This window comes from Notechis scutatus, chromosome 4 (genome assembly GCF_049901735.1).
Source record: "Notechis scutatus isolate UNSWTSFEM ecotype Mainland chromosome 4, rNotScu1.2, whole genome shotgun sequence".
NCBI classification, from domain to species: Eukaryota; Metazoa; Chordata; class Lepidosauria; order Squamata; family Elapidae; genus Notechis; species Notechis scutatus.
In genome coordinates this window covers 119,126,866-119,147,861 of record NC_142012.1, presented here as the reverse complement: position 1 = coordinate 119,147,861, position 20,996 = coordinate 119,126,866, and the positions used below count along the sequence as shown (strand labels likewise).

The 20,996-nt window shown below is 37.7% G+C and overlaps 1 protein-coding gene across 5 annotated transcripts in view; it reads right to left on the bottom strand.

Annotated features, from left to right (window-relative positions):
• LOC113412787 (VPS10 domain-containing receptor SorCS1) overlaps positions 1 to 20,996 on the bottom strand; it is a 432,049-nt gene that overhangs the window by 278,765 nt on the left and 132,288 nt on the right. For all 5 annotated transcript variants that reach the window (XM_087964588.1, XM_087964591.1, XM_087964587.1 and 2 more), the window contains exon 2: positions 18,868 to 18,935. In XM_087964588.1, coding sequence (XP_087820714.1) covers positions 18,868 to 18,935 — 68 coding nt within the window. The remainder of the gene's footprint in view (positions 1 to 18,867; positions 18,936 to 20,996) is intronic.

Below are 20,996 nucleotides of genomic sequence, written 5' to 3'. Positions count from 1 at the left end.
ACAATTTTGATAGGTCAGCTAGGGGTACACTTTTTTGAACTCTGATCTCCTTAACTAATTGATAGATGCTGTTTTGTCTATCTGGTGACAGGAAAACTTTGCCTTCCACCGTATCAATGATTGTCCCCAGATGGATTAATTAAGTCTATGTGTTAATTGACTCTTTTTCCAATTGATTGAGAACCTGTGCAGTTGTAGGGGTTGTAATGTGGTCTGAGTATCTCTGAGTGCTTGATGAATGGAAGGTGACAAAATTAATATATTTTATTTATTTATTTATTTATTTATTTGAATTGTCAATCACTTACAAGATAATAGGTATAAGTATATACATAATTATGAATACATGAAATGGATACATATAAGAAAAATAAAAGAAACAATAGGACAGGGACAGTAGGCATGTTGGTGCGCTTATGCATACTCTCTACAGACCTCTTAGGAAAGGGGTGAGGTCAATAGTAGACAGTCTAAGGTTAAAGTTTTTGGGGTTTGGGAAAGAAACCACAGAGTCAGGTAGAGTATTCCAGACATTGACTACTCTGTTGCTGAAGTCGTATTTCCTGCAATCAAGTTTGGTGCGGTTAGCCTTGAGTTTGTATCTATTATGTGCTCTTGTGTTGTTATGGTTGAAGCTGAAGTATTCATTGAAAGGTAAGTCATTGCAATGTATGATTTTATATACCATACTTAGATCAAATGAAGACGGTGTAATACAAGGTTTTCTAGGTCTAGAATTTCAAGTCTGGTGGCATAAGGTATTCTACAACAAGTAGAGGAGTGGAGAACTCTTCTTGTGAAATATTTCTGGACTTTCTCAACTGTGCTAATATCAGATACGTAATGTGGGTTCCAGACTGATGAGCTGTACTCGAGTATTGGTCTAGCAAATGTTTTGTATGCTCTAGTTAGTAGTGTGATATTACCAGAGAAAAAGCTATATAGGATTAGGTTCACAACTCTTAATGCCTTTTTGGCTATTTAGTTACAGTGGGCTCTAGCACTTAGATCATTAGATATGAGTATTCCAAGGTGCTTTACAGAGCTTGGATCATCAACAAGATCTTGACTATTCAGCTTGTATTTTATTTTCTGATTTTTTGCCAATATGTAAGACAGAGCATTTATTTGTTGAGATTTGAAGTTGCCATTTGTTTGACAATTCTGATACATAGTCCAGATCTTTTTGAAGGGTAGCAGTATTGTCTGTGGTATTGAACAGCTTTACATCATCAGCGAAGAGAATGCAGTTGCTCTTAATGTGATCACAGAGGTCATTTATGTAGAGTATGAAGAGTGTTGGTCCTAGAACACTGCCTTGGGGGACACCACTGTTGACAGGTACAGAATTTGATAGGACACTCCCAATTTTGACCATTTGTTGTCTGTTTGACAGGAATGCCTCTATCCAGTTATGCAGGTGTATGGGCAGGATGTTGCCCATGTTAGTAGTGAATTTAGCTTGTTTACATGTTCGATGTCATAATCAGGTGCTCTGTAACATCGTAAGAATTGAAATGTGATATTTAAGGATAGTTCACAGATGATGGTATCAGGAACAGCAAGCTGCTGGGTAAGTTGGATGTTTTTTAGATGTAAGGACAATCTGATCGGTAAACATGATAGTCTCTTACTGTGGTAAGGGAGTCAGGGAGAGATGTGTTGAGCCATGTTTCACAGACAAATATGATGTCGGATTTAGCCATATTTAGTAAGAGGAGAAATTCAGGTATTTTATTCACAAGGCTTCTTGCATTGAGTAGCTTGCATTTAAGGCCATCTGTAGTTGGAATTGAGGTAGTTAGGGACATGCGTGCCTAGTCTTGGGTGATGGTGGATTGGTTGAAGTAGGGTTGTGGTTGAAGGTTAAAGCTGAGTTGCAGGTTTTGTGATGATATATCATCAAGGTAACATTGGAGTCATAAAGGTACACCTCGAAGATGAGCAGCAGGAGCTGTGCGAACCTTTGTGAAGGTCCTGGGGGCAGATGCTTGTCCAAAAGGAAGAGCCACATATTCGAAATAGTGGTTATAACAGAATCATAGAAATTTATAGTGGGAAGGCCAAATAGGAATATGTAAGGACTCTTCCGTCAGATCTATGGACGTAAGGACGTCACCTTTTCTGATGCTGAGTAAGATGGATTGCAGGGTATGCATTTTAAACTTGTGATATACTAAGAATAGGTTAAGATGTTTCATATCTAAAATTGCTCTCCACCTGCCCCGGAACTTTGGGGAACAACAAAAAGTTGTGAATAGAAGCCTTGCCCTTGTTGTTTGGTAGCTACTGGTTGGATGGCTCGTATGTCCAGTAGACGATGGATATCTGTTTCCATATGATTTCGTTTAACCAGATCTATGGAAAGAGGGCAGGACATAAAGAAGTCTGGGGGAGTGGATTGAAACTTTAGCGCAAGGCCAAATCTGATCATGTCTCTGACCCAGGAATCAGACGTTGAGGAGTCCCATTGGTCCGCGAATAATTGAAGGTGGCCGCCAATGGGAGTTGGGTCCATGGAGTTATTTTGGACGCCAGAAAGCTCTATTTCCTGCTCCTCAAAAGGATCTCTTGGACTGGCCACCCCTTTGGTTCTTATCCCCAAAGTCGGACCTCTCTGGTGGCTTCCCTGGTCTGAAAGATGGGGGTCTCTGGTATCTGGTTGATAATGGTCCCTGATAAAAGGGCCGAAAGGATCCCTTCCGAAAGGACTGAGGTTTTCTAGGATCTGACTTCCGAAAAAGGGAAGGTAGAATTTTCTTTTTGTTTCGAGCAGCGGATTGAGGGAAGGTCCAAACAGTCTGTCTCCCACAAGAGGAGATGAAGCCAGCTTACATTTGTGCTTAATATCCACTTGCCAATGTTTTAACCATAGTAAGTGTCACACTGTGACATGTGAAGTAATGGCTCTGGCTGAAAACTTAACTGCATGAAAGGGTTGGATCAGCTGAAAATTCAGCGGTTGCAATAAGTTTTCCAATGTCTTGGTGTGCTCTAATGTTGGAATTGGGGACCGTAAGAGCCGGAGCCATCTGAGAGAAGAACGGGTAAAGAAGGAAGTGGCCGTGGCCGCTCTGATGGTCCACGCATCAGATTAATGGGCTCTGCATAGGGCCAGCTTGGCCCATTTTTCCTTCGGCTTTAATGCCTCCAGCGTTTCACTAGGAATGGAGGATGAGGATGCTAATCCCACAATGGATTTGTCTACCTCAGGAGTATTCAACAATTTTAAGAAATCAGGGGCCAAATTAAAGTATTTCCTGTCATAATCTGTGGCGGCAGGGTACACTGCTGCAGAAGCCCACTGTTTCTGTACCAGGTCTGCAAACATGTGAGGAACTGGAATCACATCTGCCTCAACTACTGGTTGGCTGAAAATTAGATCTTCTGGTCCCTCTTCTGAAGGAGTTGGAGTAGTAGAAGGGACCAGCTTGTCCAGGTGCGCAATTAAACAATAGTGATTTGAATAGTTGTGGGCGGAATAAGCCTGTAAATACAGGTTGGTCAGGAACAAGGCCCTCATCCTCAGACATCTAAGGGGTCCACTTCTGAAAGAGCTGGGTCACTGTCATGTATTGTTCCTGATTCAATCTGTTCCGTCAGATCAATGTGCTCTACCTCTTCTGTCTCCTCCTCCTGAGGCTCTTGGAGGAGCATATCTTCTTGAAACTGTACCTGGGTATAGTGTTGCTCTGACTTGGCCAATGATTGAACTGATTCTGAATCATACTCAGCGAGTGCAGGCTGATCCCTGGTCAGAACCGCATGTTGTAGGCCTGCTGTGATTCCCTGATGGATAGCCATCTCTATCCAGGCCTTCATCCTCTCTGGTACTTCATCTGGAAGAGTTTGGTCCTGTGGAAGACTGGCAGCAGTTGGTGTGAACATCATTTCAGGTGCCCTTCGCATGGTTGGTGATCCAGTTGACTGGGCGTGTTGACTCTGTGGAGCCACGCTGTGCCTGGATGAGAGGGAGAGATCTAGGGAAGGAAGAGGAGCCTGTTGGAGTCTTTTTCTGAGGCCTTAGAATTCCCTTTTGTCTGTTTAGATTTGTGCTGAGATTTAGACTTGACCCTTGAGGTTGAGGTCTGGGAACCACTACCACCTGCCATTTCGATTAGAGATTTTACAGTGGGCTTGTTATTTAGTACTATGCTGTATAGGCAGTTGGCATGCCCAGGGGCCTGACCAAGGGTGGGCAGAGTGCTCTGAAATCGAACCCCCCCTTTTTTAATAGATATAAATATGTGTATATATGTTTTAATATGAGTTGTATCTCAATAATAATAAAGTTATTATTATTATATTACTAGTATTATATTGTAAATAGTATTATTATACTATTATACTACTACTATACTATTATACTATTTATAATTATATTATAAATAGTATTATTATTAGTGTATATATGTATGTAAATATATATCAATATAACAACTAATTTAATTGGATATCCCAATCAGCCAAATTAAGAACGCCAAAGAAGGCCTATTAATCACCGGCCTTCAACAGCTTCCCTGCACAGGCGGACACTGGCCTAGGTGCTCGCTGTTGTGCCACTGATTAGGGAGAACTGTGAGGGTTAAGCCAACAACAAGAATAACAGATGGCCTCGAATATGGTTTAAAACGAGGTTACAATAATTCCTTGGGGTTTTTGAATAAAGACCCTCTGATCAGGAATAAAAAACTACCTCACATAGTCTACAGAAGATTTGCACTCAGCGCGGCCACGCGGTCCACCTACAACAAAATGGCGACCGACAGTTATTTTTGGCGTGCATGCTGGCAGCAGTCTCCCGCTATGAGAAGGGATTAGCTCCAGACAGCTTTCCCTTAGTACTAAATGGCTGGGAGGGGTGAAAATAACCAGGCATTTAAGCCCTTCACCCCAAGGTGGCATTCTAGGGGGAAAACAGCGATACAACTCAGTTGCGAGTGAGAGAACCAAAACCACGCCACTTGTTTGTTAAAACGGCATGGCTATCGCTATGTCAAGTGCAGGGCTAGTGGTTGGGGAGGTGCGGAATGAAGCCGAAGCCTCCCTCCATTTCAGGGTGCGAAAAGCGCTTCCCGATGCAGCGATCACTGATGGCCAGATGGAAAAGGCAGCGTGGATAGATCGTTAAGCTATTTGTTGAGACAACCTGAAAGACGAATTGACTGTCTCCAAACCTGAAAAGAGAAATTATCCTGTTTCGGTCAAGGAAGAACAAAAAGCACTGCCTTTCCACAACGAGGCTGAGCAAAAACTAGGGAATGCTGGGGAGGAGTCCCATGGAGGAGGAGGAGCGTTCCACAAATTAAGCCCAGCCTAGACATGCAGAGACTGAAGCACCTCCCACTACTGGATGCTCTGAACAGCTCATGGGAGAATCTAACTTCTTCTGGTGTGGCCTCCCTGAGATCATCCCAGGTGCCTTTACATTTCCTGAAGGGACATTCTTGAACTATATGTGTTATCGTGCACGACAGTCACATTGCAGTCTCTCAGCCATTCACCACTTAAAAGAGTTTTATCTTAGTTCTGGCATAGCTTATCCTGATTCTATTCAGGAAGTTACATATTTTTCAGGGGAACTGCATCCCTGTAAGTGGCTGTGTTGGATCTGTGGGATCTGTTTTGTTATGGTTATTAAAAATTGCTGCTACAGAGAAGGTTGACTTCCATACTCCCTGTTTTTAGCATGGACCAAGTTCTTATTTTGAAAGGCAAAATAATCTTCACATTACCCTCTTTATTAGTCAATAGATTTATTTATTTATCTGAATCCCACCTTTATTATTTTTACAAATAACTCAAGGCGGAAAATATGTCCAATACACCCATCTCTTGCTATTTTTCCCACAACAACAGCCCTGTGAGATGAGATGAGCTGAGAAGGAATTAGTAGCTCAAGGTCTCTTAACTGGCTTTCATGGCTAAGGTGGGACTAGAACTCATGGTTTCCTGCTTTCTAACTGGGTGGCTTAACCACTAGACAAAATTAGCTCAACAATTTTTGCAGCAATAACTTAGATTCTCTTGCTCTTAGACACATAAACAGTACTATTAGAAAGGGTGTGTAGCGAAGGAATGATTATAATATCAACTCTGCAGCACAAGTTATGGCTTCATACAATTCCTGTTTGCCACCCTGGTTCATTGTTAAAAGAATTGGAAAGTCTTAAGAGTTGAAGCAATTGGAGTCAAATAAAAAATAAAATAAAATCAGTCTGGTTAATTTAAAGAAGAAAAATACACAGAATTCATAGCTAATCAGCACGTATAATGATGTTGTGCCACCTGCTAAGCATTAATTATACCATTTTTTTTCTTTAGGCATCATAGACAAAATGAGTTTTTAAAAGGGAAATGAAATATGATAGCTTTCCCAGTCATGAATAGGAGTATTTTTATAGCAAAGTGATAAATTGGACTAAAATGTCCTATTTTGGGCCCTGAAGCATAACGATTTTCAGCATGACTACTATATAGCAGTTTGCTTTCTTCTCAGCTTATACAATACTGTAGCCAAAACTTTTCACTGTGTTTACAATCCAGTTAGCAAGTATCTCAGCATACTGAGACACAACTGCCAAAAATGCCAGGAGGTACAGTTCAAATGCACCTGTTTGCTGCTGTAAAATCAAGGAGAGCATGCAAAGCCATGACACGGACATATCATTTCTTTATTATGCACAGTGCAGAATTAGTATTATGGTAACAGAACTACTAATTTGAATAAGGTCAGCAACCCACAACAAAGACCCAAGAGATGTGCAATGATCACATTCCAAAATATTCAGCACTAAATTTATAGAAAGATGATCTTAAAATGACCATAAAGTCATGGGGTGAAATGAGACAATGATTAGTTGAGCAAACATTAACGAACTTTTTCAGTGAAGTTGTTTTCTATTTCTTATGCATAATGATAGGAAGGGGAAAATTTCTTCACTTTGCTAGTATCAATCTTTCCTCCAGGGAAGGAAGAATTTATGTCAACATACTGTCAGGCACAAATAACCAGCGGCATTCATTAAATTCAAAGCACAGAAGAGTTTGAATTTCTAATACCTTTAATACAAGAATCTAGTTAATTTTTACTGTTAGTTTGACTAAATTGGTAAGGATAGATAAGAATTAAGGATATTCACAGGGGACTAGACTTAGATCTTTTGTGACAATGGAATGACTTGAAATGGATGACACATTTAACCAGACCTTCCAGATCTGCCTCTTCTCCTACACATACTTACCTGGCAACACAAGGATTAAATGATGGGATATTAGCATAACTATGCAGAACATCCTTAAGTCTTCTCTATAATTCTTGAAGCCACACTTAACTATTCAAGTGTCCTTAACTGAAAAGGGCCCAGAAGAATTTTCCTTAAAACATTGTTTCTTGCAACTTTAATGAAGCATAGAAAATGAAAACCTTTAGAATGGCATTTTTCAACAAAAGACAATACACTCAGACAGATCACTCAGACACATCCACTATAAGAAATGAAAAGATCTGAAATTTCATACAATCACAATTTTGCACACGTCAGTTTTAGACATATCATGTACAGGTAGTTCTCAACATATGACCACAGTTGAGCCCAAAATTCTGTTGTTAAGTGAGTTTTGCTCTATTTTATGACATTACTTCCCATAGTTGTTAAGTGAATCACTGCAGTTTACAGGTTAGTTACATGGTTGTTAAGTGAATCTGGTTTTCCCATTGATTTTGCTTGTGAGACGATCACAAAAGGTGATCACATGACCTTGGGACACAACAACAGTCATAACTATGAATCAGTTACCAAGTATCTGAATTTTGATCACATGATCATGGGAATGCTGCAAAGTTGTAACTGTGAAATTCAGTCATAAGTCACATTTTTCAGCATTGATGTAACTTAATACATCAGTAAAAATTAGGATCAGCTACATGCATAGGTAAAGCTCACTTTTATTTTATTACTGTAGATCCAATCTAGCAGAAGATAAGGCAATAACAAGCTATGGATAAAATGCACATGTGCCTGATTTATTTTAAAAAAACAGAAAAATGTAAATCAGAATTTTTTATTTAATTTAAAAGAAATGTCACACCATTTATGTGTGGGTGGAGTGGGTGCAGGTGTGCATACTTTATATAGCTAATTGAAAAAATGACTCGAAAAGGATTGCTTTGTCTCAGCAGTGATACCTTAACAAGAAAAACCATTGTTAAAACAGAAAATAAGTGACACTGCTTCAGACATGAATATCTGAATGCTAATTATTTGCAAAGCTTGTCATTTACCCTGTCTTGTCAGCCTACCTCTGAAAAACTCTGACAATGCATATGTTAAAAGTATTAAACTTTAATAAGAACCATGCTGTTGTTTCATTATAGCAAAAAGGAAGTTATGAACAGAACAGTTGTACAGACACACAGGGACCAATTTACATTTATCTTTCCCATGCATTCTTATAGAAATGGAGGAATACCTTGGTAGTAAATATACAAACACTCTGCAAAATAGATCCTTGACAGGAAAGGGGACCCTGCATAGAAAACAGCATAACCTATGTACATAATTAGATAATGAAGAAGAATAAAAAAATTGGTACGTGCATACTGTAGATCGGCGGTCCTCAACCTTTCTGACACCAGGGACCGGTTTTGGAAGAAAATTTGGAAGAAAACTAGGGTGAAGATCATGAACCCAAAGGTAAAAAGGAAGAAAAAACCAAATGATTGGAAGAAGAGTTAATAATGTAATGTAAATGTGGGGGTGGGTGGGTGGGTTAGATTTTATTTATCTATTTATATTTTGTATTCTAGACTGCCCATGTTTCTCAAAAAGGGTGTTATGCTGGCCAATCCATTTATGCTCATTTGTCTTAATTTCGTTCTTTTAATATATGTTTTTTTGGGGGGAAACTTTACGCAATGCTGTTTATACTCTTTAAATAAACTGCTGATTCAGCCTAAGCCAAACAAATAATCAAGTACAAAATAAATGGATTATTATTTTTTATCTACACAGGACCTCAGTTCCATGTTGTTTATTTATGGTGAAATATTTCAAGTATAAGAACTTGTTAAAAGAAAATTCTTTGAGCTAAATTACTAAGCAACTGTAAACAATAATCTACACAATTCTGCTTTTATTTCACTTTATTAGGGTTCCCAAATATGAGGATAGATTCAGATTGTATTGACTGAATGAATACATGTATAGTTTATAACATACATGTTTTAGTTATATAACATCTGCTTGCTAGAACTAAATCTTTAAAAATGCATGGAAATTTATACCAGAATATATGCATATTGATAACTGATTAGTGCATATCAGAATGAAATGCTGGGAAGAGTTGCAAAATAATATATGTAATTTATTGGATTTCAATTTAAATGGAATGCAGTTTAATAAGACTATTTTGGTTATACCCAAGATGCTACACACTGACAAATGAGTCAGGTATTTTCTCTTTCTCTCACACAAAGGTACACACTTTATAGGATAGCAAAGGATGAGTAAGCCTGTTTCATCAGAGAAGATTTAAAATCATACTCAGTCAAACCAAAGTGCATATAACCAGGTTGGAAAACCCTGGTTTGATTCCCAGCTTATAAAAGAGAATTGAACTATCACTGGGACTGCTTATGAACAAAAGGTTTCTAGATTATATATAAGTTTATAATTTTATGCAAATTGTTTCAGCATTTATGGGAGGGTCACACATATTAAACCTTAATATCATTACTTCAATTTTTATTTAGTGAACTATCTGTTGTGATTTGTAAAATGGTTCAAGTTAACATTCTGTGTGGATGCAATGGCTTCAACAAAGCATGATCTAAGCTTAGAGTTTTAAAGGAATGAGATAACTTTATATGTGGAGGTGAATGGAAAGCTAAAGGTTAGGCCATAGTGAGTAAGACAGTGAGTTGAACAGGATTTTAGTTGGTTTTCCTTTGACGGAGTTATTTTATTTTTATTTTTAAAATATCTATATAAGATTTACTGCTTTGTGTTTTCCATGCTTTAAATTGGTTGAAAATCATACTGCCAAAATTAGCCATCTGACTACCACTGCAATAGCAGTCAGATGGCTAATGAGAAGATGCAAATTCAAGAGCTCATATGCCATATGTGCTTGACCCAGAGTCCTAATTTAGAACAATGTGAATTTACTCACTGAGTTTCATAGTCATTCAGTTTATAATCAAATGGGCAAGGGTATGATGACTATTATTAAAATCAAGTAATAGAGAGCAAGAAGTCCAGTGAATGGACTCCAAACTCTTTATTAAAACATGGCAATCAGAATGATCTTATTGACGTTGATTTAAAATGTTGTTTTACAGCATTTTGCAGCATTGGCAGCACTTGGTGGCATCAGTTTACTGCATTACTGAATTGCTCTGAAAAAGCTGTGCAGTCTTTTCCGTGGATTCATATAGCTATGGAGGACTGATGGAGGTCTCATTTGCAAGTGAGTGCTAGAAGTAGCTGTTTATTATCTGCAACAATAAGGAACTGACCAATCTGCTGAGCAAAATCACCACTGCCCAGGGGCCCAGCCTGCCCAATATCTACTTGATAGCCTATCTAATACCATATCCTTCCACTTGAGAAGCCATGGGGCAAAAGAATATCAAGCAACTGTGGGAACTGAGGGATGTTTGGGACTGTGGGACAATCTGGAAAAACGTGGGCTGCTTGTGGTTGCTTTGTTGACTTTGAGGAAAACTTGAGACTTGCTGATGGAGTTCCTGTTGGCAAATGCCTTTAACATCACTGGGTCTCCCCCTGTATTACATCCTATAGTTTTTGTGGGATGTTACAGTTTGGGATGGTGGGCAGTGACCAGATGGGGGAGCAACAGCAGAAAGACAGGATATTCTAGAGGCCTTTCACCTGTAAGATCAGATGAAAAGATAATAGGAGGAAGGAAGGAAGGAAGGAAGAAAATAGTGTAGCTCCAAATGTATTGGATGTTTGGGCTGGATCCTACACCTGAGCAAGAGCCAGGGAGAGAATTGGTGGCGGATGAATGAGGGAAGCCTTCCACCTGCTGGGGAAGTAGCAGAGGAGGGAGACTGTATGTGTTTGGATGTTTGAATGTGTTTTCTCCCTCCCTTCCTCAGTTTCCCTCTTCCCCTTCCCCTCTGATACTGTGTGGGAAAGAAGAATTGGGTACCCTGTTGACACTGAAAATTTGTGGGGCTAAAATGCTGCAGAACTGTATGCTCCTAGGGATGTGTGTTGAGGATACTGAGAAGTTCCTGGTCTTATTTCTTGGGGAGGTGGTTGAGTTTGGGAATGAGGATCCTATTGGGAGAGGTGGAGGTAGACCATATTATGTTGGCATTAGTTAAGTATATATATGATGGGAGGCAGGTAGAGGGCCACCATTGTGAACCACAAAACAATTCAGATTCATTGTTTTGTAATGGTTCTGTTTCCAGTCCCTTGAACTCAGCCCTGATGCTCTGTCAGCAGAATGTCAGTTGCCTCTGCTCCTGATTGCTGCTAGTGAATGCCAGGTAATTGGTCTTTTCTCAAACCAAGCATACACAAATACGGGAAGGAATGGTTTTGTCCTCTTTACTAAACAATGCTTCTAAACACACACATTTGCAATATACAATGAACTGCAATGATTCACTTAACAACTGTGGCAAGAAAAAGTCATAACATGAGGCAAAAGTCACCTAATAACTGTCTCACTTAACAACAAAAGTTTTGAACTCAATTGACGTTATAAATTCAGGACTATGTATGTAGGAAATTTTCCTCCCCAAAGTTTGGCTTACAAAAGTTACATGTCTGTCTGTCTGTCTGTCTGTCTGTCTGTCTGTCTGTCTGTCTATCTATCTATCTATCTATCTATCTATCTATCTATCTATCTATCTATCTATCTATCTATCTATCTAATCTGTCTATCACCATGATTGCAAGATCATTTGATTATATTAAAAACTTGAAAATTAGGAAAGGTGATCATAAAAATGAAGAAAGTGAAGAAACAATCCGGAAGGAATGGGAATAGAAGAATAATTGCTCAAATTATTTTGTTAAGAATGCGATCAGTAAAGAAAAACGGGAGTAATAGGATCAAGTCACACTTAGTTAACACAATAGTGTTGATCCTTTAAATGTGATTCAGAAAGATCTTCAGGTATATCCCATCCAATGTGCCTAACCAAAATATGAATATTATATATCCTGAGGAGTATAAGATATTATATTGTCCCCAAGGGAAATGTTTTGTGTTAAAGCTTCCATATTCCCTTAAAAGCAGAATGGCAAACACAATAATAGCATTGTGCAAGGCAGTTTTGTAGAGCTTACGACCTTTTGCCATTTTATCTTTTCCAGCAAATTAAATAACCGGAGCTTATAATCTATTATTTGCCAAGTTAATATGTGACTGAATTTTTTTTCTCTAAATGTGTGGCACCTAAGACTAGAATATTGCTTGTATTATCCCAATGGCTGTGGCTTTGATCATCTCAAAATTGTAAAATGAAAATTTATGTATTATTTAGAAGTATCTAGATTATGATTTTATAGCTTTCTTGATATTTTTTTCATTCTTTGCAATCGTGAAATATATTGGGCACAGAGTAAGAGGAACACTTAAGTGTAAAGTTTGGAACACTGAAAATGTTTTATGATTTATTTTTTAATATTTTTATTGCTTAACAGATAATACCAAAAGTTACTGTAAAGTAAGTGAGCCTAGGGGTATCAAAAAGTTATTTTTCAATAGAGTGATTTGCTACTAAACAAATAATACAATCAACTGAGAAAAAAAAATCTTACACAGTTATATAAAACAGGTATCTCTGCCTTGAAGCCATATACTAAATATTATCAGTGAATTTTCAGAGACAATTGTCCTAAGCTCATGCACAATTTCTGATCTTCAAACTCATGGCTAATAAATAGATATCACTATCTAAATTTGTATTTCAATTCATTCTGAATGACAGAGACAACTGCCAAATAATTTGAACATCCAGCACTAAAATCCATTTACACCAGTCTAAAGGAGAACTTCAAAGAAATCAATTGATTTTCATGCTTGTTTCATGGACTTTGTCCTATAAATTGATTAATCACTGGCTGTGATCTCATTAAATTCAATTTTATAGAAGCAGAAGAAGAATGTAGAAAAATGTTGATTTTATAGAAGGATATATCTGCTGATTTTAAAGAAAGTAGAAGTGATATACAACATAACAAGAGACGACACGTTATAATCTGTTAAGAAATGGAAACCTGATACTTTAAAAAAAGGAATGTCCCATCCATAACTAAGGATAATGTGCACAACTTCCATGTTCAATCAGCTAATACTCCTACAATTTAAAAAAAACAAAAACCTCAGAGTGCTATAAGCCATTTAGATCTCAGATTCTTGTGGTGTTTTTTTTCCAGGAATGAAAGCTTCCTTGAAAGAGACAAATGCTTGTTTTCTGTGAATGGAAGATTAATTGGTTAATTTGTTCTGCTGTCAAATTGCTCATACTTGGGGTTTCCTATTACTTGATCATTCTTTCTGCCCTACCCTGAATCTGCGCAGAATATCATAAAACTACTACTTTCCATGACCTAGAACTCTATTTGTGTTGATAAACAAAATGGTTGTTAACTACGATTTAATATATGCAACAGAGGCTCGATGAGATTATTCCCATTATTGGAATATAGCAACTGAGTCAGTGGTGGGTTTCAAAAAAAATTCCTACCGGTTTGGTGTGAGCACACGTTTTGCACAGTGCACAGTGTTTGCAACTCACTTTCTGCTGTAAGCCCTGTGTGTAAAACAGCTGACACATGGAAATCGGCTGTGCCGTGCAAAGCAGCTGAGGTTGAAAAGCAGGAAATAAAGGTCAATATATGCTGGGGTGAGTGGGAGGGCAAGCTGCTGATCATAGGAGTGAACCAGTTCACTCACAGATGATCCTCAGAACTGAACCAGCTGAACCGGGCCAAACTGATAGAATATCACCACTGAACTGAGTTAAGCAAAATGACCAGGAGCAAGAGAAATGGGATTTACTCCTTATGGTTCTTTTTTAAAAAAAAACTGTATTAAGAAATGCAAATGAATGAACTTGACAACACACTAGAGAGCATCTGAATGAACATAAATAGACAAACAAATAAAAGCAATAGTGTTGTTGTAGCCTATTGTCAAGGGTACAGCCTACACTCCAGTTCAAAAAGAAATTGTGCATGATGCCTTCCAAAGTAAATGCAAAAATCAGCAAATGGAAAGGACAGTTTACAAAGGGAAGACGCTGACTAAGGAAGAACATGATTTATATTTATATTCCTGAATGCATGTCCAATAAAGAGCCAATATGGTATAGTGGTTAAGGCATCAGTCTAGAAATCTGGAGACAAGTTCCACTTTCATTTCAGGCATGAAGCCAGCTGGGTCTTAGCCCAATCACTCCATCACAGCCTAAGAAGCAGACAATAGCAAAGCACTTCTGAAAAACCTTATCAAGAAATCTACAGGGCAGGGCAGGGTTAAAAAATGGCTCAAAAGCATAAAATATAAATAGATGTCCAAGACGTGGTCAAGATCTGTTCTCTCCCTCATTCCAAATAGTAGAAGACACATTAATGAATTTAAATTATAGGAAGAGAGTTTCTGACAGAGAACAAAATCTCTCAACACCAAGAGAAATGTGACAATTATTCAGGGAGGCTGTGAATTCTTTTTCAAAGAATGTTTCAACACAGTTTACGCAGCCATCTGGATGCTTCAGTTTGAATTCTTGCACTGAACAGGATGTTGGACCTAGTGCCTTTCCAACTGGTCATCCACTGTATCATATACCCTTCAATGCCATGTAAGAGAATCTGTCAGAAAATAATCCCACTCCAATCAGTCATGTTAAAAGTATCTTCATCCAACCTGGGAACTTTCAAAATATTATGAATGGTACCAATCTCAAAGTAAAATATATAAAATATGTGATATGGTAGAAAATTTATGATTTAAAATAGTCTGTTTGTAAATTTTCCATGAAATTTGAATAAGAGTGTTAAGATACTGCTTTATTTTTAATTTATGTTGTCATAAGGATTCTAAATCACTATCTGGGAAAGGCCAAAAGTGCTACCGCCTTACTCTCTTCAGCCTTCAGAAATTGAACACAATTTTTTCAACAACAAAATCAAGATTTTAGGATTAATATTTATTTTGAAATAAATAAATATTAGGATTTATTTACCCTGAAAGAGTTCAAACCATCAAAGCAATAAGTTATTATTCCTTTCATTTCATTCAGTTTTCGATATTGTTAGTGTAGAATTACCAAGCTTAAATAAAGTAACATGCTAAGGAACAGCATCCCGTGGCATCTTGTCAAACATCTTTAAAAATTTGTCTTAACATCTCACTGAAATAAAAAAACACTCTACCTACTAGAAATCTTTAATGGATATGGGAATATCAGGGCAGAGAGTATCTGTCAGGAAAAACAACTTACTATATTTCATTTCACTGGTCTGATAGGCAAAAGATAAATTAAGGCTTTGACTTATTATATATTGAACAAGCCTTTACACCCTTTTATAAAATTATCTATTTCTGGAAATATCCTTGCATTGCATTATTCACTTTATCAGTTGAAGACAATATTTTTCTATGATTTTGGTTAAGAGTAGGCTACTAGCAGTTCCTGAGACCCTTTTTAAAAGCACTGGAACTTTCCCACTATTTTTAAGATTATTTAACCTTAGTTTTAGAAGATCCTAAAATATTTTCAGAAATGCTTGCCCTGTAGGATTAAAAGCTGTGTAGCATTCAAGGCTGCTCAAGTACTTATCACTGATTTATACCAATATTATACAGAAGATCTAAAGAGAAACTATACTAATGCAGCTTCACTAATAAAGGAGGGATCTGAATAAAATGGAGAACTATTCTTCTATTCAAACATATGCAGAAAACTCCAGCCCAAATATATAGAGATCAGGACAGAATGGTTTAAGGCCATTATTACTACCTGCCTAATTCAAAACCTTCACTATTAGTCTCTAGTCTGCCAATTTGAGGTAGGGGGCGGTCATCATTAATGTCTTTGTGTTGCATACACAAAGCTAATCAAGTAGAAAAGTATTGTCTGAAGTATTACCAGGATAGCCATCAAATGACTTTGGATATAATGGATCCAAATCCGGATGATTCTTTGAATAGAATCTAACTATTGTTGTGACTATCTATCGAGATTTTCCATCATCCAGGTCATGGTTGCCCCAAAGAGGCAACTGGATTTTCTTGTTTTTCTTTGAAGATGTTTTGCTTCTTATCCAAGAACCTTCTATAGCTCTGACTGGATGGTGGGGAGAGCTGGTCATTTGCAGCTCTCTCTTCTTTTAGAGCAGGGGTTTCAAACTCATGGCCTGTAAGCTGGATGCATCACATGCTGGGCCCACCCCTACCCAGTTTAGCGAAGGGGGGAAAAGTCCTGATATGTCATATGATGCCACGGTGTCAATGTAAGTTGGACGCCCTTGTTTTAGAGAGTCATTAAGGCCACTTTGAGGTTTATCTGTGTCCTCAGGATAACCTGAGTAGTGCGGGAACTGCTGGGAACTGCTGAAAAGACTGTGTTGTAAACTGAAGATAGATGATGTCGTATCTCTCCCCCTCTGTTAAGAGGGGGCTGTTCAGTTTTGACATAGATGGCCTCTTTGATCCTTCTTTCAAACCAGCTGTCCTCTTTGTCCAAAATGTGGCCTTTGTTGTTTTCAAAAGAGTGTCCTTTGTCTTTTAAATGCAGATGGACTGCTGAATCTTGTCTCGATGGGTTCTCTTATGTTTTGCCATGTGTTTATGAAGTGGTTGTTTTGTTTCCCCAATGTACAGATCTCTATATGTCTCATTGCATTGTACTACATATACCACATAGCTCAGTTTGTGTCTGGGGGCTTTATCCTTGGGGTAAGCTTCTGCCTTAGTGTATTCTTGGGTTTAAAGTGTGCCTGTCTGTTGTGTTGACTTAAGATTTTCCTGAGCTTTTCAGATATTTCTGCAATGTATGGAATGGCAACATTGCTTCATTTATTGTTTCCTTCTTTGTCTGTTATGGAGGAGCTCCTGCTGGATCTTTTGTGGTATCTGATGAAGGCCCAGTTGGGATAGCCACATGTTCTGAGGGCTTCCTTGATGTGTTTTAGTCCTCTGTGTTTCCCATCTTTGCTGGTAGGCAGCCCTTCAGCTCGGTGGTGTAGGTTTCTGTTAACTCCCACTTTGGAAGTTATTGTGAAGAAGTTTCTACCTCTTCCATGTAGAGATTAGCCACATGGGAGACACAGGTGAACCCATGGTGTAGCCATGCTTTTGCCTGTAGAAACCTTCATTGCATTTAAAATAGGTAACAGTCAGGCAGAGGTTCAGCATGGCACAGCATTCCACAGTCATACGATTGACATTTGCATTGCTTTATACTTGGCTTCCAAAACAGAAATCAATGACGGCGACAATAAAATCACAAATTTATTTATTTATTTATTTATTTATTTGATTTGCCAATTGTTTACAAGATAATAAGTATAAATGTATACATAGTTGTGAATACATGAAATGGTCACATACAAGAAAAATAAAAGAATAAGAGAAACAATAGGACAGGGACGGTAGGCACGTTGGTGCGCTTATGCACGCCCCCTACAGACCTCTTAGGAAAGGGGTGAGGTCAATAGTAGACAGTCTAAGGTTAAAGTTTTTGGGGTTTGGGGAAGAAACTACAGAGTCGGGTAGAGTATTCCAGACATTGACCACTCTATTGCTGAAGTCGTATTTCCTGCAATCAAGTTTGGTGCGGTTTACTTTCAGTTTGTATCTATTGTGTGCTCTTGTGTTGTTATGGTTGAAGCTGAAGTATTCATTGACAGGTAGGACATTGCAATGTATGATTTTGTATACCATGCTTAAGTCAGACCGAAGACGGCGTAATTCAAGGTTTTCTAGTTCTAGAATTTCAAGTCTGGTGGCATAAGGTATTCTACAGCGAGTAGAGGAGTGGAGAACTCTTCTTGTGAAATATTTCTGGACTTTCTCAATTGTGCTAATATCAGATACGTAGTGAGGGTTCCAGACTGATGAACTGTATTCGAGTATTGGTCTAGCAAATGTTTTGTATGCTCTGGTTAGTAGTGTGATATTACCAGAGAAATTGCAATCATGTAATATCTTGCTTAAAGGAAGTGTCACTTAGTGACAAAGTTGCTGGTCTAATTGAGGTCATTAAACAAGGACTATTTGGTGGCTTTATTTGGCTTTGGCTGCAAGAAGACCAGTCACCGGGTTCTTTGAAACATTTTCTCTCAGTATATCTGACAGGTACTTTCTGAAGTACTGTATTTATCAAATTATATTCATGCCTCTAAAATACAGAAGGATTAGCACTCAAAGAATGCTATCTCTGTTTTTAACATGGGATTAGGGCTTTTTGAAAAAATAATAGACATAGGCTTAAAACAAACAAAAAACCCTTCAAAAACAGGAGAAATGTTCTCACCGCTACTTTGTTGAGGAAGAAATCATTATGAACTTGGGTTAAAATTTGTAGAATTGTTTAAAATATTCTGACACTGAAATCTTGTGATTTTTTTTTTTTAAATCAGAACTAAATTCCTTTCAACTGGGCTTCCACAAAGTGCACTCTAGATTATACTTTGGGGAAAGTAGTTGGGTGGAAAGAATGTGTTTGTGTTGACATCCCTGCTTCTAAAGAATTAGAACAGCCCCAAATGACCATATAGAGTGTTATACAAATATTTCATCATATTAAAAAAATCAATTAAGGTTAATGAAGGTTTGTTTTAAAGGAAAATAGTAATTATTAGCTCTACATACCTCCACAATGAGCTCTCTGTGATACTTCCCAGGTTGTAGTCATACAACTTTGTCAGAATTAAAATCACCTACAGACACAAGGAGAAAATCTTGGTTAGTCTTCTAACAATTAGAATCTCATACCACTGATACAGCCCAGGGGAAAGTTTAGGCTGCTGTTAATGGGTGCTTAATATAATTAAACAAATTGCTTAAGCATTTGCTTAACTGGCATGGGTACTGCCTGAACAAGTATCCATAACAAACAACATTTTCTTTGCAAGTGATAGTGAGGGGAGGGGGAGGGAGTAAGGGACAGACAGACAGACAGACAACTTGGTTTACCTATTGAACAAATTGAAATGGTATTAGTGTAAACCAGCACAGAGATTCTTAAGGCAGTGCTATTAGGGTTAATGGATCCAGCCTGAAAATAATACAGATGATGACAAGACACTAAAAAAGACAGTTTTCTATGTTTCTTTATTCTACCTGATTTTTTGTCTGGATTTTGTACCCCAGATGCTGTAGCTTTAAGAGCTCTGCGTAGATGAGTCTTGTTCAAAAATTAATGGGCAAAAATCATTCATTCTGGCAATTACTCCCTCCTAGAAACAAGTATTTTATAATACAATTGTACTAAACGAATTATAAAAATAATAATTCTAATCATAGACATGGAGATATTATGGTGTACAGACTGGCCTCACAGCATGAACTCATAACATTCCTAGACATAGATTAGGAAGGAAGGAAGGAAGGAAGGAAGGAAGGAAGGAAGGAAGGAAGGAAGGAAGGAAGGAAGGAAGGAAGGATCTCATTAAGTTTTAGCATATCATACTGACAATCTCATGAGATTTCAGCATCCTCCCCAGGGAAAGATTATCAATTCTGTCTGGATTTGACAGTAATCTTAAAGTTTAGTGTTGTTAATTAAAAAACATGATTGGAGTGCCTGGAATAATACATTTATATGCTAGTGCCTAACAGCTGAAAAGATTGTAACCCTTATAATCTAATTTCTATCTAAATGCAAGAGATTTATAGAACATTCTGAACTAATGGCTGACTATTCACTTGGTCAGTAGGAGAAAAAAATACATCACTTTCCTAAGGTACTTCCTCATTCCAACTAGGGCTGTGATTGAATTCACCATCAAGAAGACAGGGAAATCCGAGAGTTCTCAGGAAAACCTTAGAATCCAAACGTTTCTTAAAATGTATTATTCAGTCTACCACTTTTACATTTTTTTAAAAATGCCAATCTGTGGGTAATGAGTTCCTGTCCCATGTAAAGTCATTAATTCAGCAGAATTTGTATACTTCTGATTATTTTTGCTATTTCATTACAAAACATTTAGAATTGGGATGTACTTGTAGCTATAGTTACACATTGAATAATGTAATTGTTGAGGGGCTTTCCTGTACTGCATTGCAGGTTAATAGGTTTTGTTGCTGACCATTTGCTTAACTTCTATAACAGATTGATATGTGATCTATCATACTACTAGCCTGGCTCCATTATTTAGTTTATTGCCATCTTGTATCAAGAAATGTTTTGTGTTCCAATACCCCTCATTTCACCATTTTCATTGTGAGAATTTTATAAGCCTATTCAGGGAGCAGAACAGCAACATAATTTGATATCTTCCACAAGCAGCCATCCTGCTGCCACTGATAAGCTTTCCTAGGAGGGCAGTGATGAAATTTAGTGCTTTACAATCCTTAATTGGCACATGTCTTTGTCAGACATATACAGCCACTGGGGGAATGCCATATGACAATCTAGCAGGCAGATCGACACCTTACACAAGTTCAGGTTGTTTTTAAAATAGTGGCATTAAAATGAAAGCATATCATCAGATTTTTGTAGTTCAAAGCTTAAGATAACAGAAAACAGAATATAGAAATAAAAATAGAATATTTCAGATTCTTCATTTTTTTAACTTTGCAGTGTTCAATCTATTGCTTGGCATTGTATTGGTTCAATGTACCAATACCTCCACACAAACCTGCCATTTGTTATTATTTAGTAACCCCATACAACCCAGACATTGAAATACAGAAAACGACCTCCAAAACTGAATTCATGATAGAAGAAGTAACAAAAATGAATACTAGTACTACATTGATCTAGTAAATTAAAACCA